At 40.6% G+C, this 18,269-nt stretch overlaps 1 protein-coding gene across 1 annotated transcript in view; it reads left to right on the top strand.

The window, feature by feature from the left end:
• The window catches only part of FRMD3 (FERM domain containing 3), a 186,402-nt gene that overhangs the window by 114,080 nt on the left and 54,053 nt on the right, over window positions 1-18,269 (top strand). The window contains exons 5-6 of the mRNA XM_054178042.1: window positions 6,640-6,737; window positions 8,075-8,198. Of these exons, the coding sequence (XP_054034017.1) occupies window positions 6,640-6,737; window positions 8,075-8,198 (222 nt within the window). The remainder of the gene's footprint in view (window positions 1-6,639; window positions 6,738-8,074; window positions 8,199-18,269) is intronic.

The following is an 18,269-nucleotide window of genomic DNA, read 5'->3' as shown; positions in this document are numbered from 1 at the left end:
CCTAATGAAAGTAATAACAACAAGTTTTCAGTTGATCAATAGTAACACGATAAGCACGTCCTCACATCTCTCTTGATCCCTGCCACACGTGTCTGTAAAACAGAATTTCAGTTTATTTTCTTGTTAAATCAACATGTGCTCTGCAGTGTGTTTTCTGCTTGACACTGTGCAAGATTGGGGTAGAGGCCTTGAATATTTCCTTTTTCAGTATTACTGCTACTATTTTTTTTAAATGGTTTTCTTTTTTTGGCTTTTAAAATACTGTTTTTTCCAGAGAGCATGATAGGCTTTATGGTGAGAGATTGTTTTTTTTTTCCTTAGCTATGTGCATGGAACCACATGCAGGAAAAAAAGTTCACTATTGTAGTCAAGATTATTCTGCTAGCATGGCATGCAAAGATGTATAACATGTATAATTGCCATGAAGGAATTTCTAACTACAGAGGTAACTACTCACAGGATCCCACCAGACTTTCTGGAAAGCACAGATATTTTTGCTCAGTGCCTCTCTTCACTACTCTTTGATCACAGGTCAGAGCCCTGGGAAGGGTCTATGTATGGGAAAGCCTGAAATGCTGTGTGTGAACAGAAAGAGTCAAGGGAGTGTGAACAGATGGAGTCTAAGACTGGTCATACTTGGACACAGATTTTTGTTTTGTTATTTCTCTTCAATATTCTTGTTTAGGTAACAAATCAGTAATAAAGCAGTCCAAGCCCTTATGCCTTCTTACCTCCAAATCCCTACATTATACTGTTTATATGTAACTAAAATGAGATAATATAAAGTCATTTGAGGTCCCAAAGGAATGATCTAAAATGCTACAGATAATACAGTATCATCAGTAATCCGAGATTATTGTAGAGAAAGCCAGCCCTAGAAGAGGGCATGGGTGAGTAGCTGACAGATTTAACAAAAGATGGATTATTTCAACTAAATTTCATCATCCTCTTTTTTCTTAATTTGTATTTCCTAATCCAGGAAGTAGTTCTTCAATCTCTAGGCTGTCATGAAACATTTTAGTGAGTACTTTGATGAAAGAAAAGCAGATAACAATATATTTAACTGGAAATCACATAAAACAGCAAAGACTTGGGATATGTAAACATGGCAGAATTAAGAGCCCTGAACTGAACTAGCCTGAGCAAAGATGTGCAGAACAGCTGCATGCAGGCAATGCTTGACTAGTCCTACCTCAAACGGCTGTACTTGATATTGCCTTGTGCTAGAAGAGCTTTGTGCTTTTCCCTCCAGAAATGGGAGAGAGATGTTCAGAGGTCCTCTTGTAGTCCTTTGAGAGGAAGCCAGGAGGACTGAGAAGATGCAGTCTATATGGGGAAGCTTTCAGAGGAGATTTGATTTCAGTGTTGCAGTGGGGCTTTTATGTACCAAACTGAATCTTGTCCCTTAACACTCCTTTGTCCCCTTTATTAATTGGTGAAATGAATTCTTATGTAGTCATAAAACCTAAAGATGTCTGTGCCCATGGCAGGGGGGTTAGAGTAGATGATCTCTGAGGTCCTTTCCAAGCTGTTCTATGATTCTTATGTCTAATTAGGTCTATTGAAAGGGCATTTGCTCTAGTGATCTCAATGTGACATACTTACTGCCATTTATATCTGTTTAGTGAATGCTGTGAAGAAAAATTCATATTGTTCCAGGAAAACAATAAATCAAATAGATGGTCTCCTCTTCTCCCAAATTCACTAAAATGCCTCTTGTGTTATTATATTAGAAATTTTAATGGCCACATTGCTGCCTATTCATTTTAGTGTTGTTTTCTGGATCTGTTGCTCATGAGTTTGCCTAATCCATTCTTTTTGGACTTAGTGATACTGTTTTATTTCTCTCACAGCCTCCTGAAGCAGTTAGTTCAGTATCTGCAGTGTAAGGTACTGCCTTAAGAAATTTCCTGATTTCACTGACTTCCCCATAACTCTAGTACTTCAGGATTCAGTGAATAGTTTGTTGTCTGCCTTTCACAACTAACCTCAAGATTTCATAAAACTCACTCTTATTACAAAGTCAGTTACTCTCTTTCCTGGTAGGAAAGACTTAAGATGCAAAAGCTAGAGCTGAAGATGTGATGGAAGATTGAAGATGTGATTACACCTGGGCTGTAAATAGTGGCAAAATTCCCCTCTGTTGTGTTCACAGTATCTTCCTGATGATGCCCAGTATTTTATTGGCTTTTCTTTGGCTGCTGCTGCACTCCAAGTTAATGATTTCAGAGACCTGTCTGTGATGACTTCAAGATCCACCTGTCTATTCTTTTATCAATAGCTAAAAGAATGATGGCTTCTCTTTAATTTATAAGATATCAAAATGATTCTCAAATATTAGTAAGTAGACAAGCAATATATTTTTAGAGATTATATTTTTTTTTCTTTACTGTGAGCCTTTTTAATCTAGTTGGCACTGTAAGGCACAGAAAATATTATCTTTTAGTTGTAATGCTAAATACTAAAATGTAGTAGTTAGTGTTAAGGTTAGATTCACAGACTTTGGCAGGAAACTATTGCTCCTGTTGTGTGCTTGATGATATCTACTGTAGAAGACAAAATGCAGAGTTAGTGTACAGCATAATGTACATAAATAACTAATACATTCTGCTGGGCGGGGAGAACGCACAATCCAGGAATATGATAAATATGTTGGCTAGCCCTCTGCACCTGGGCACTGTACTCAAAGTCAGACACTATGCAGATAATAGTTTTTGAAACATTGTAGGATCTCTTGATGTGACTATGTCTGTCAGCTGGAAAGGCTGTGACAGCACTGTGAGAAATGCTTTTTACTAGAATAGCATGAGTGAAGTGACCTGAAAAAAACCCACTATGTGGACAAAACACAAAATTTCACTGTGGAAAACTTTTTTGCTTCATTGAACATCTTAAAATAGATAAATAAATTGACTGTTAAGCAGCTAGCAACATGGTCCCTGAGGGTCATGAAGCCTGCTTAAGAACAAGAATAGATAGTGCTGACCCTTCATCTGCAGTTGTGGAAAGGGCTTGGCTAACCTGGAGTTGAGTCATCTGTTTTGCAAATAGATAATGGATGCAAATGATGTTATTCCAATGATAGGCATTTCTGAGTGTAAGTGCTGAAGCATACGTCTACTAGCTTGCTGGTAAGCCTGAGTACTTAGGGCTATAAATCAGCCTATATAGGTGTGCCAGGGAAAAAACAGCTGTGCTGGAAGGACATGAGAAAGAGTTATTTCTGTAAATGTAGGCAATTTAAAGTGCATGCGTAAACCTCACTGAATTCAGGAGCCAGGTACACATTCATAGGTCTTTGGTGACCTAGGACATAAATTATTTTGTCATGATTATAGGAAGTGTCTTAGGTTAAGCCAACCTTTGGCAAAGCTTGCAACATTGACTTTTTGTCCCAAGTGTGTATATTTCCTTCATTTGAAAGAACTCCTTAATGTCATTGTCTTGTTTCAGACTGCACTTTGTGCTTTGAAGATGAACAGTATGCTGTGTGGCTTGCTGTGTGATTTGTCTCTGATAAACATACTAAGGCTCTCTGATTCTGTTCTGTATGAGTATTCCCTTGCCTTTCTTTCACGAGCAAGTGCTTCCATTGTGTCCCAGCTAAGAATTTCTTCAATCTCTGCTGTGAACTGTGTGTTTGTTTTTCCCTCTTGACTACTGCCTTGTATTGGAAATGTTTTGGTTTTGTTTGTGAGGGTTTTGTTAGTTTTTTCAGTTTGGTTTGGTTTTATTGAAGTGAAATGATTCCTTGAAAGGGCAGTTGTGAACCATTAGATTAAGGATTCCAATAGTAAAATGCATTCAGAGACTCAGTAGCACAGAAACTTAGTGACAGAAAAAAGAAACTTCATTGTTTTTATTTTAAAATTTACCAGTGTAATAGAAAGGTACATGAACAATTTAAGGGACCCCACCCCCTAAACAGACAATAAACCACTGCAACAACAAATCCCCTTTTTTATGTAAGGGAGGAAAACCGTTTCTTTCTAAGACACCAAGTACTAGGGATGTTATATTTTAAAGCAATGACAGATGAGTAGCATTTACCACCCATGTTTATGAAAGAAGCCAGCCTATGAGTGGCCTAGCAAGAATAAATACATGCATGTTAGCAAACTTACATAGTAGGAAATCTCTTGTGAAAACAAGAACTATCACTTATTTTCACTGTGTCGCTATGACTGGGAGCAAATCCAGAGTAGGGTAATGAAGCTGGGGAAGAGCACAAGTCTTGTGAGGAGCGGCTGGGGGAACTGGGGTTGTTCAGTCTGGAGAAACTGAGCCTGAGGGGAGAACTCCCTCAAAGGAGGCTGGAATAAGCTGCAGGTTGGTCTTGTCTCCCAGGGAACAAGTGAGTAGACAGCCTCAAGTTGTGCCAGGGGAGGTTTAGATTGGATATTAGGTACATTTTCTTCCCCAAATGAGTTGTCAAGCCTGGAACAGGCTACCCAGGACAGTGGTGGAAGGATTTAAAAAATAGTTTAGTGATGACTTGGTAGTGGTAGTTTAACAGTTGGACTTGATGATCTTAAAGGTCTCTTCCAACCTAAATAATTCTATGATTCTACATGGTAGCGTATGCTCAGCTCTGTCATCCCAGGATGGTTTTTAGGATGAAATAAGCTCTGAGGCACAAATATTCTTTTAATTATGTCTGTCAAGGGTTGGGTTGAATCTGCTGATAATACCATTATGCTGTCATGCTGTCTTCAAAATGAAAGTGCTGGCTGGAGCAAAGTATCATGGGGCTTGAAGCTCAGATTGTACCATGAAAGGCTTCCTGCTCTGATTTCTACTTCTGTGTTTTGGGGTGCTGGTCTTTTCTGCTGGGCAGAACAGATCAGGAGGCGGAGGGGAGGTTGGTGGATTCTGTTGCTGCTTCTGCAGTTTTGCTCTGCTTTTCTGCAAATTGGCTAAGGTAATTGTGTATTCTATCATTTCCAATGAAACTCTTTATCTAAACTCTATCCCACCCCAGATGGGGTTTTTTGTGTGTTATTTTTCCCCCTCCTCTCCCTGATTATTTTCTGTTAACATACCTCACCATTACTGAGACAAGGCAATGAAAACTCTGTCAGGCAGAAATTATGGAAAAAAAATGAATAAAAATAGTCTGCATTTGAAAATTTTTAAAAATTTCTGATATCATGCACTGGGAAGAGTGGCCAACACACCAGAAGGTTGTGCTGCAATGAGCATAAAGGCAAGTGTGGAGTCATGCACCTGGGGAGGACTAAGACCATGCACCAGTACAGGTTAGGGGTTGAACTGCTGGAATGTAGCTTCATGGGAAACAGCCAGGGGGTCCTGGTGGACAACAAATTTGCTGTGAGCCAGCAATGTGCCCTTGTGGCTGAGGCAGTCTGGGGCACATTAAGAAGAGCGTGACCAACAGGCTGAGCGAGGTTCTCCTCCATTCTACTCTGCCCTGGTGAGGCTGCACTTGGAATATTATGTCCAGTTCTGGGATCCCCAGTTCAAGAGGGATGAGGAATTACTGGAGAGAGTCCAACAGGAGAGGCTGAGAGACCTGGGGCGGTTCAGCCTGGAAAAGAGAAGACTAAGAGAGGATCTTATCAATGCTTATAAATATCTAAAGTGTGATGGTCAAGAGGATGTGGCTGGCCTCTTTTCAGTGGTGGCTAATGGTAGGACAACTGGTACAAACTGGAACACAGCAGGTTTCACTTAAGGAAAAACTTCTTTCCTTTGAGGGTGATAGAGCACTGGAACAGGCTGCAAGGGAGATGGTGGAGAGTACTTCACTAGAGATGTTCAAACCTCACCTAGATATGTTCCTGTGCAGTACTGCTTTATCAGGGGTATTGAGCCAGGTAATCCTTAGAGGTCCCTGCCTACCGCTCCCATTTTGTGATTCTGAGATTAATCTTTTCTATTCTGAACAACTTGCAGAGCCAATGACATAGCTGAAGGGAATGGATTATAATACATTTTAATTAGCTTCACGTAATTGACAAAAATGCAAATATTGGCGATCTAGACTGAAATGGTATATATTATTTTTATTGTAATGAAGCTAACTTTGGTTGATAATTTTTTGTAAAAAAATTGTTGGTTTACTATTGCAATCAGGCTTAAACAAACAAAAAACCCTGGCATAAAACTTATATTTATTTCTGTTTGATTTCTTTCTGGGGACAGCCATGTATTTCTTCAGATTAGCTCAGATAACTGAAACTATTATGGATGCAGAAATTCCGTAACGGCATTGAGGATCTTTAATGCTGGTCAACAACAAACTGTTTGCTTAGAAGTGCAAATGCCACCAATATGCACACTCCCACCTAAACTCCTGTATTCATCTATACAGAATTCTAGTGGCATGCATGGAGATGAGGTTTTGCCCCCATTTTGAGGGGTTTCTGTAGATGCTGCTGTTGTCTTTGAGCCTAAGTACTGGTGTAGTACCTTAATAATGCATCACAAACTTGTTTTTTATGGCTGACATCCAGAATACTGACATGTAAACATGACTGAATGTTTAACACTGTGAAGTTAAATGTGTTGCAAAAAGACAACACAGAGTTGTTTTTTTTATTTATTTTCCTTTTGTTGTTGTTGGGGTTGGCTTTGTTTCATTTTCTTTTGCTTTTGTTTGTTTTAATTGTATTTCAGATACCTCCTATACCTACAAATAAAAAGGGATATTTTCCATGGCCGTTTGCTGTGTTCTTTTTCTGATGCTGCCTACCTGGGTGCCTGCATTGTCCAAGGTAAGTTCAAGTAGCAGGGTTTTTAAAATAACTTAACTCAACAGGTATGTTCAGTATAAAGGAAACTTCAAAAGTGTTGTGGGAATATAGCTAGCTGTAATGTATATATATTTTTTTAAAGTTGTACTGTTTCCCCACATTGGCACGGACTGTAAAGTGTTAAGTAGTTCAACTATGTAGCCAACTAAAGGCAAAATGGAACATAAAAAATTCTAAAAAATTAAGCCCATTTTTTTTTAAGTGGAAAAGAATGGCACCAGTGTTAGATTTCAGTTACAAACAAAGCAAAATTCCACTCTGAGTCCTGTAGCCTATTCCTTTTGAACTAAGCAGGGGAATGTGTCATCCAGTGACTTTTCTTACAGTAAAGAAGACCTATGTGACAGTGGAGTCTCTGGAAAAAATTGTATACATAATTAAGATTTTTGGTGGGTTGATGTATTTTTTCCCCCTTTGTTATTATTTTGCTTAGTTTGTTGATGGTTTGCTTTTTTTTTCTGTGGTTTGAATTTTGTATGTGTGTGATTTGGTTTGTTTTGATGGGTAATTTGTTTGGGATTTTTGCAGGTTTTTTTTGGGGGGGGAGGTATGTGTTTCCCCCCTGCCCCCTCCCCCAATTTTTTTCTTAGGGCCAAATTCAGGTGTATGCCTTGGATTGCACACAGAAAATTAGCTAGAAGTCTGATTTGGGACATCATAGCTATGGAAGTTCCCTTCTGCCTTCACATGAATGAAGCTCTTAATGGATTATAAGGCAGCTTCTCCAAACAAAGATTGAGTCTAGGCCTTATTAAAAGTGGTTTATTTAGAAAATTTAAATACCAAATGCATCGCTTGGGTACCATAGCGACACATCTTTTAGAAGAGGAATCAAACATTGTGGGGCACATTAAATAATGTTGCAGCCTATATTTCTCTGCTAGAACAGAACTGAGTAAGTCCGTATCAGTGAGGATAAACTGGTGTTAAAAATAAGAATCTGGAATTCATTGTTTTGCATCTTTCTGGTAACAGAATGGTAGGTACTGAGAGAGGGAGTATGAACTGTGCCTCTGCTTTACAGAAGCCAGAAAAATTAGTTTAGCAATCACTAATTACTGCTGCAGTTAATAAACTGTGAACGTCCTTTGTAACTCATTGATTGAAGTGGCAATTATAAGGATTTTATTGTTCAGTTAACTATCAATTCACCAAAGCATCAGTTCTTGAGTGATCCTGGATTCTTAGCAGTCATGGAAATATCTTGACTTACACTCTATTTACTGACATTTTTCTGAATTAACTAATGTTCAAATTATTTTTTTTCTGTTTTATTCTTTTATTTTGGATCTGTTCAGCTGAGCTTGGTGATTATGATCCTGATGAACACCCAGAGAATTACATCAATGACTTTCAGATTTTTCCCAAGCAATCACAAAAGCTCGAGAAGAAAATAGCTGAAATGCATAAAAGTGAATTCAGGTAATTTAAATATTGTTTGGTAAAGATACAGGGAAGAAATAACCTTTACCTGTTTTCAGATAGCATATGTTAACTTAGGGTGGTTTGCTCCTTGCTCTAACAATACACTGTCTAATATGCTGTATTTGAAAGTATGATTTCATTTTAGTGGATTTTCTTCTCCTGTTAGCCTTCATTAATCATAGCTTTCGTGTGTGCTGGTAATTTAAACTGCATTTCGCTTGAAATGTAGGTCTGGTTAGTGGGAATGGGTCACATTGTAAGTGCTGCTCTGGTTGATTAGTGGAATAAAACCTTTCATTTAGGGATCACAGTTTTGCTGTGAAATTTCTATGTGTAGTGCAATGGCAAAATTCTTGATAGATACTGACCTGACTGCAACTGTAATTAAGTTATTCTGTCTGTAAGTTGTTAACATAGGAATGAATTGCAAAGAAATGTATTTAAGTAACTTCTTCATAACACTAAGGAGGTGAGATTCAGAACTCTGCATGCCTTTTTTTCCTGTTCTAAACTTTGAGCAATATGATAAAGGGGAATAGATCATTAGTCTTTCGACTTCAAAGTTCACCGTGTCCCTGAAGCACGGTGTTTCAGGAGGGAAGCAGCAGTGCTTTGTGCAATTGTACCCTCTTCAGGACTGCCGGCGAATGACATGCACAGTAGTCGACTAGCTTGCACAGTTCCCTCGTATTTTCACTTAGTTGAGGATAGCTCTTGGAAAACTTGGAGCTTTGCTTAAGTATATGGATACTACCTTTATATTAATGAGGTTGTGAGACACCGAATCCCTGGTAGGGGGGGAAATAAAAAAAATAAAATGAGGAGTTCAGAGGAGTTAAGGTTTGGAACACCTCTTCTCTCCCAGAAGCCTATCAAATAGAGCAGAATAGGATGGAATAGACTAAACTGGACTAGAATAGACCAGATTGGAAGAGACCTTCAAGATCATCATGTCCAACCTATCATCCAACACCACCTAATTAACTAAACCATGCAACCAAGCACCCCATCAAGTCTCCTCCTAAACACCTCCAATGATGGTGACTCCACCTCCTCCCTGGGCAGCCCATTCCAATGGGCAATCACCCTCTCTGTGTAGAATTTCTTCCTAACATCCAGTTTGAACCTCCCCTGGTGCAGCCTGAGACTGTATTAATGAGTCTTCTTTCCTTCATGAAACCTATTTAATGGGTTTATATTTGTTTAAGTAAAACAATGTTTTTAACAGCATAAATACATCTAATAGAGTAGAGCAGTCAGGCTGCACTTTTCTCAGACTCATAGAAACAGCCTTTTATTTATTTTTGTTTTAATTAAAAAATTAATTTCAGTATTTTCCCATGCAGTGGCTGTAGATTTCCATAGGATAATTTTAACTCATAAACTCTAAGATATTTAATAAATTAAACCTAGGTGCAATTAAAAATATTTTGATTAATGCAGTCTTTCAAGAATAGGCCACTCCTTTACTTAAAGTTAAGAAAAGGGAAGGAAGGGTGGTTAGTCAAAGCTGGTGCTATTTGGATTTCATAGCCCTAGGAGAGATGTATTTTTCATTTGGTTATGGGTTTTTTGTCAGGCTTTTTTGTTGTTGGTGGTGGTAGGGTTTTTTGTGTGTGTGCATAATGCTGCCCATCCTTTCTGAAATTAATCTTCTAGTTTCTTTATTTTAAGTAACCAGGCACATTTTTTAGTTAATTTTTCAGCCCCCTCTTTCCTTTTAGTGCAACATTTCTGATCCAGTGACATAAATGTTACAGGCGTTCACACACATCCCTCTGGGAGTCTCCTAGTTGTTGGTTTCTCCCACCAATGTGGGAGCATGTGAGGATATCCCCTGTATTTCTTCAGTAGTCTTGGTATGGGACACTGTTCATTACTGCCTTTTGGAAACCATATGGTATCAGCTTGATTTCTTTTGCCAGTGGATCTACTGATTCCTGCAAAGAATTCCAGGAGGCTTTCAATATATAGCAGAGTTCTCCTCATATGTCATATACATGTATATGTTCCTTAATTGTCCTTCTGTGGTTAATTTCACCAGTTTGTGCATTATGAATATTAGGGTCAGTGGCAAATAGCTCTTTTGCAGCCCTCAGGAACTATTCTTCCTATTCTGTTTGCTTTTGCTCATGTTGGCACTTGGTATACCTTACCTACTTTTTTGGTTAACAAAGACAGTTTCAGAGTTGTCTGGATAGATGCTATCTGGCAATTTTCCATGGTAGCTCTGTCTTCCCAAAAACAGATGTTCCAATTAAATTTTTTACATCAGACATTGACTAGTCACATAGAAGTTTTATTTTTTCTTGGATATTTAATTCTATGGATCTCTGTTCCAGGAGAACAGATCTGTCATGTCATGAACTATATATAGATAGGTTCAGTGTTAGACGATAAGATTTCTGTATCTTGCTGGAAAATGATAATGATGAAAATGAAGAGGTTACAGGCTTCTCTCTGGTACTGATCAGCACATCTGTTTCACTGCATTCAGCAGTTGAATTTTCTATAAGAATTAATATTTTTTAGCATATTGAGAAAGCTTCATTCTAATTCTATGGTGTATTTTTTTAACAAGATAGTTGCATGATGTGTTAGCTGAGAGTTAACATGTGTGAAGAGCAGAGAGAGAGAGGTGAAGAGCCATTTTAATCCAGCTTCTTTTCTGCTACTTTCAGAAGAGTTCTGAGTTTCACCACTGCAAGTGAGTCAGATTCTTTGTTTTCTTCACACATATAAACAAAGATCACAGCACCTCTCTTCAGCAGCAGGCTCCCATATAACCAAAGCCCTGTGACTTGAAAGAGGCCAGTTCTTCACTGAATCCTTTCTCAGCATTCTCAATGACTATTCAGTGGCCACAGTATTTCTTCTGTCCTATAATAATTTGCATATTGAAAGACACATGAAGATCATAAGGAGAGTGTCTGGGAACCAGCAATAGGGTACTAATGAAAGGTGCCAGTGACTTAGTGACTCATCTTGTGTGATTTAGAAGCCTTGTTCTTATTAATTAAAATAGATGTATTGACATGATGTTCCTATTTCTTATCATTTATTGCTGTGAGAACATCACTGATTTTAGCAAAATGGGACCTTTTATGTGACTTCCCACTAGAACTTATTTCAAAAATATAAACATGACAGACAGAAATGCACATCAGCTTTATTGAACTGTGATTAATTGCTTTGTGAATTTCAGTTAAGTATTCTTCCTGCATTGATAACAGAAGAGGTACAGCAATAATTTTATTCAACCTTTTATTGAACCAGTGGTGGGGCAAATAAGTGCATTACTTTCATTATAATACATATTCCTGATTTCCTGTTGTCGTGGTTTGAGAGACCGATTTCTCCCACCATGGGCAAAATAACGACTCAGACAAGCGGCTTCCAAAAAACAAAAAAGGTGGAAAGTTTAAATGGGAAAACAAAAAACAACAACAATGAAAGTTTTACAGAGAACCACAGGACCGTGACAAAGACAGAGATCCCAGAACATACCCAAGAACGTCCCATCCCCACCTGGGGGTACACCCAACACCCCCCCAGGGCTCTTTCTTCCACCCCCCAACTCAGCCTTGGGCCTGGGCAGGCCCAAGGGAGGCAACTCATGCCATTTTACCTAGGCAGCGGTGGGGGGACAAAAGAGGAAGTAAGGACCCTGCGTGGATGTTTTATAGAGGACCAGAGAATTATGGGTGAAATACCTGGTTTCCTGTGACCACCCAGTGGGCTGGACCCTTTTGGGACCTCCCAGGTGTGGTCTGTGCAGTGGCATCCAGGCCAGCCTAAACCACCACACCTGTCATGCACAGTAAGTCCTCTTTTGAAACAGTGTGCTGCTGGGAGGCATAAAGATAATGCTGTTGCAATTTAAAATCTCAAAATACGTGAGAATGTGCTAGGAATTGCTGAGATTTGGAGACTTGTTCTTAAAAGAATTAAAAATTGGTTTGAATTCTGTAGGTTTGGATATGGTTACAACAGAGCATAGCTACTGAAGTAATAGCTACTTTCATTTCTGTTTCCCTGGCATTCTTAACAGACTGAAAAAGATTTGGGTCATAAATATCTACATAGCTACTTCAGATAAAGAGAATTATAAGGTCTCTCCCCAGGTTGTACACTTCTGTGCCCCTTACTGCTTTCAGTTAGATGTGTGCAAGTGTAAGATTGCTTTGCAAATCACATCAGTGAAATGATCCAGTTAAAAACCCCTTTCTTTTACTTCTACGCAAAAGTACATGGAAAAGTACATGACCAATTCTCACCTATTTTGGCACTGTTAAAGGTATTTAATACACTGCACTGTGCTCAGTGTATAAAGTCTTAGTTCATTTTTATTACTGGTAACCAAAAGACCTCATCTTAAAACAAAATACAATGAAGAATTCTCCATAGGTTTGGGGAAAACCAAAAGAAAACTAAAGTGTCACATTAGGTTAAGTAAGGTCATGGAAATCTAGGTGGAGGATTGGAGACCTGAGTGAAAAGTTAATTCTTTAAGCATAACAACAGGCATTGATAGGATTAATCTTTTCTGTTTGATATGAAGCTGAAAGATCACTCAGGTGATTGATAATCTCTTTGGGATTTGAGGTTTTGTTCTGTAACTTTTTTCTAACATGTTAGGAGTTCACTTCTTTAAGATATTCCCCAAACTCTTTTTTTCTTTTCATGGTAAAAATTAGTGCTGTTTTCTTGGGCAACTTGCAATAGCAGCTGTCTCCATTTTACTTCTAGCTGTTGCTATTGGATTTCATAGACTCCTCTTACAAAAAAATGCATCTGCCTGAGTACTAGTTCCAAACCTTCTTCTGTGTTGTTGGAACTGTGGGATTTGCTTCAGACGATGAAATAAACCATTAGATGGTTTTAGTGTAGTCACCTTCCTTTCACAATTTTCCAAGACAAAAATTCTATCTTAAGAATTTATATCGAATCTCACATCCTTTAACAGAACATTTGCTACTCTGATAAAATTCCCTGGCTTATGAAAAATGCCTATCAACCAAAACTCCTTGAGGCCAGACACCTAAACATACAGAGATTTCCAAAGAAAAGATTCATATAAATCCCTATCAGAGGAATTTATATTTGTAGGAATCCTTTTGTTGTTGTTGTTTTCAAAGGATTCAGTGGTTGAAAGTGAAGGTTTGGGTTTTTTTCAATCTCACCTGAAAACTAATGATCTGCTTTTACTTATTTCACAGTATCACAGTATAACTAAGGTTGGAAGAGACCCCAAGGATCATCAAGTCCAACCTGTCTCGACAGACCTCACGACTAGACCATGGCACCAAGTGCCACGTCCAATCTCCCCTTGAACACCTCCAGGGATGGTGACTCCACCACCTCCCTGGGCAGCCCATTCCAATGACGAATGACTCGCTCAGTGAAGAACTTTCTCCTCACTTAGAGTCTAAACCTCTCCTGGCGCAGCTTGAGACTGTGTCCCCTTGTTCTGGTGCTGGTTGCCTGGGAGAAGAAACCAACCCCTTCCTGTCTACAACCACCCTTCAGGTAGTTGTAGAGGGCAATGAGGTCACCCCTGATCGTTCTCTTCTCCAGGCTAAACAATCCCAGCTCCCTCAGCCTCTCCTCATAGGGCTTGTGCTCAAGGCCTCTCCCCAGCCTTGTTGCCCTTCTCTGGACACGTTCAAGTGTTTCAATGTCCTTCTTAAACTGAGGGGCCCAGAACTGGACACAGCACTCAAGGTGTGGCCTAACCAATGCAGAGTACAGGGGCACAATGACCTCCCTGCTCCTGCTGCCCACACTATTCCTAATACAGGCCAGGATGCCATTGGCCTTCTTGGCCACCTGGGCACACTGCTGGCTCATGTTTAGGTGGCTGTCAATCATCACCCCCAGGTCCCTCTCTGTTTGGCAGCTCTCCAGCCACTCTGACCCCAGCCTGTAGCTCTGCATGGGGTTGCCGTGGCCAAAGTGCAGCACCCGGCACTTGGACTTGTTAAATGCCATCCCATTGGACTCTGCCCATCTGTCCAGTTGGTCGAGGTCCGTCTGCAGATAGACAATTTTATGCCATGTATGAACGTGTCGTGTAAGTATGAAAGCCCTACACAAACATTATCTTTGCCCAGTAAATTACAGTTACATGCCCTGTTCAAATCCCTGTTTACCAGGCTGACCTCATATATAAAAAAAAAAAAAGGCAAATTATTATTGCTTGGAATGGCCAGTGTGTATGGAGGCTCAAGACTGTTGAGTGATACTGAATTGGCTGTCATCTCCATTGTGTGTATCAAATATTCTTGCTTTTACAAAAGTCATATGTGGGAAAATCTAATTTAGGACAAGAAAACATTTCTTCTGAATGTTGAAGTCACTGCCCTGTTCTGCTACTAAGTATCTCTGAAACAACAGTTTAAACTTTTAAGCTAAGGGGTAGTATTTTCTTGAAAACTGGAGCAGCAAATTAATGCTCATCTTTGATCCAAGCCAAATGAGAAGCATTGCTTAAATTTTATTTGAAAGGCATTTAACACATTTATCCTTTGCTGCTTCATCTACACTGTAACTACTTGGCGGAGCCTGGAGCACTTTTAACTTTCCTTCACTGCACTGATTTGTACTGTACTCCCTTCACTGTGCTATCAGACTCTTGTACTAGCAGGAGTACAGTATTTCCCAGTCTCTGCTGATCTGTCTTTCTAGCTCTTGTACAGACATGAAGCCACTGGCAAGCATAACTATAAATGTTACTATTAGAGAATGTTGTAGGAGGATGTCCTAGAGGACTTGGCAAGGGTTAGTAGAAAATGCTTCTCTTTAGGGATGTTAATATAATTTAATCCAAGATTAAAGCGACTTCGTGCATACTGTTGAATACATTAAAAAGTGCTAAAAGTAAATTCCCATTTAGCAGATTTGGGATAAGGTGGATCTTGTATTTCATTCTTGCAATTAAAACTACATTATCTGCTTTTATGTAGGTACTGCTGGCAGCACATTCATCCATGCTTTATCTTTAGCTTTTTGTACTACTTTAATCACATCTGTATTTAATAGCCTCATATATATGAAGGAAATCCCATCAGAAGGAAATAATAATAATAATAACAATAATAACAATAACAACAACAACAACAACAATAATAATAATAATAATAAACCAGGTTGGAAGAGACCTTCAAGATCATCGTGTCCAACCCATCAACCAATCCAACCCACCTAAACAACTAACCCATGGCACCAAGCAACCCATCAAGTCTCCTGAGCACCTCCAATGATGGTTACTCCACCACCTCCCCGAGCAGCCCATTCCAATGGGTAATCACTCTCTCTGTATAGAACTTCTTCCTAACATCCAGCCTAAACCTCTCCTGGCGCAGCTTGAGACTGTGTCCTCTTGTTCTGGTACTGGCTGCCTGGGAGAAGAGACCAACCTCCGCCTGACTACAACTTCCCTTCAGGTAGTTGTAGAGGGCAATAAGGTCACCCCTGAGTCTCCTTCTCTCCAGGCTAAGCAACCCCAGCTCCCTCAGCCTCTCCTCACAGGGCTTGTGTTCCAAGACCCTCACCAACTTTGTTGCCCTTCTCTGGACACGTTCCAGCAAGTCAACATCCTTCCTAAACTGAGGGGCCCAGAACTGGACACAGTACTCGAGGTGTGGCCTAACCAGTGCAGTGTACAGGGGCAGAATGACCTCTCTGCTTCTGCTGGCCACACTGTTCTTGATGCAGGCCAGGATGCCATTGGCCCTCTTGGCTGCCTGGGCACACTGCAGGCTCATGTTCAGCCTACCATCGACCAGTACCCCCAGGTCCCTTTCTGCCTGGCTGCTCTCCAGCCACTCTGACCCCAGCCTGTAGCTCTGCATGGGGTTGTTGTGGCCAATGTGCAGAACCCGGCACTTGGATGTGTTCAATCTCATGCTGTTGGACTCTGCCCATCTGCCCAGCCTGTCGAGGTCCCTCTGCAGAGCCTCTCTACCCTCCAGCAGATCAACTCCTGCCCCCAGCTTGGTGTCGTCAGCAAATTTACTGATGATGGACTCAATGCCCTCATCCAGATCACCAATAAAGATGTTAAAGAGGATGGGGCCCAGTACTGATCCCTGGGGCACACCACTAGTGACTGGCTGCCCGCTGGATGTGGCACCATTCACCACCACTCTCTGGGCTCGGCCCTCCAGCCACTTCCTAACCCAATGCAGTGTGCTCCCATCCAAGCCATGGGCTGACAGCTTGGCCAGGAGCTTGCTGTGGGGGACAGTGTCAAAGGTCTTGCTGAGGTCCAGGTAGACTACATCCACAGGCCTCTCCACATCCACCAGGCGGGTCACCTGATCATAGAAGGAGATCAGGTTGGTGAGGCAGGATCTGCCCTTCCTAAATCCATGCTGGCTGGGCCTGATCTCTTGGCCATCCTGTAAGATGGTATGCCTCAAAACTTAACTCAAAACTTAACTCAAAACTTCAAGACACTTTGCTAGGGCTCAAGGATCTTTTGAGGTTTACATGAAGGGGAAGGGGAAGTTTGGAAAGAGCACTACTTGAGCTGTAGCAGGGATAGCTGACTTCCAGGCCTGAGAAACCAATGTCTGTAGTTCTCAGTTATACCAAGTATACCAAAGACTTTGGAGAGCTGAGGAGATTATCCTGTGGAGTAGGAATTCACAGGTGGATAGTGGTGACAGCTGCTTGAGGTCCTACCTATACTACAGCCTTGGGTTGCGACGACTGTCCTCTTCATTTCAGCTTCGATAGCCCATGCTGGCTTGTTCACAGTTTCACACACAGTATAGGTGTTTAGATTTATCCATCGGACTATATGCTGGCACATGTCACTGCAACTTCAGAATTATCTAACTCACTCTAATTTATCAGTCTAGTATTAAAATGCCATTGTGTTTGCTGTAATAGGTGAATTGTTTGTTTGCTTCTATATTGCTATATTTTCCTGGTGTATTCTTTTACTCCATAGAGATGGAGTTTTGTGGTGGGTTGAAAATTTCCCTTAAGTTTGCCAGACCAGCCCAGTTGGAAGCAAATGAAGCTCTATTTACAAGCAAAACTACAATCTGCAATGAAATGCAATGAATATGTACATAATACACAATATTCACAATATTTATAGGTATTTACAACTGATAAACAGCACAAGAACCCTCCTGGGCAAAAAAACAGGGGAGCTATAGCTTCTCCCTCCCTGCCCCCCTTCTTACCCCCTTGGACACAAAGGGGCAAGAGAAAGGGCAGAGAGAGGTTACACTTAGCCAAAACAATGCAGCCAAGGTCAAGAAGTGAGTTAGTATCTCCCAGAGGGAAGAAGCCAAAAAGAGAGAGAAAGATTGTTTTGTACAACTGGTTTAAGTCCATCATCTCTCCAATAGATTGTTTAGAATTTGTCATTATTTTCTTTTTTACAACCAATAGTGCTTTGTTTACATATTGCTACTGTCTGTTCAAGATCTGTGGAAATTTTGAAGGTAGAGCCTAAAACTAGCACAAGTTTGAAATATGAGGTTCTCTTGGTCACTTTTGTGCTTTCCCTGAAGAGTGATGTGTGTGCTGTGTTCCAGTGGCAGTTTAGGCTGGATGCTTCCTGGACTGACACGTAAGTTACACCTCCGGTGTCCTGCGTGTCCAACCCAATAAGGTGGACACAGGAAACAGCGTATTCCATACTCATAAGTCCTGCGTCCTATAAATCCATCTGCAAAGTCTTTCTCTTGCTCTTTCTTCTCTCTCTGCTCCCATGGGAGATGCTCCCTGTTGGGTAATGGTGGGGGAGTATCTCAAGGCCTCTTAGGCCTGGCTACGCCTCATGCCAGGAGGAGGTGGGTTGGGAGGCAGTCTCAGACCTGGCCAGCCTGTGACTAGCCTAGCAGTGTAGGGTGGGGGAAGAAAGAGCCCTGGGGGTTTTGGGTATACCCTCAGGTGGGGAGAAGGGAAGTGTTGGGAGGCTTTTGGGTGTGCTATAGGGGATTTGGTACACTTCGGGATTCTTTTGTCACTATGCTTTGTAGCTTTTGTAAAACAGTTACTGCTTTCCATTTAAATTTTCCATCACTTTTGCAGTCCATTTGTGTG

This window comes from Dryobates pubescens, chromosome Z (assembly GCF_014839835.1).
Source record: "Dryobates pubescens isolate bDryPub1 chromosome Z, bDryPub1.pri, whole genome shotgun sequence".
NCBI lineage: Eukaryota > Metazoa > Chordata > Aves > Piciformes > Picidae > Dryobates > Dryobates pubescens.
This window is presented reverse-complemented; position numbering and strand designations above follow the sequence as displayed.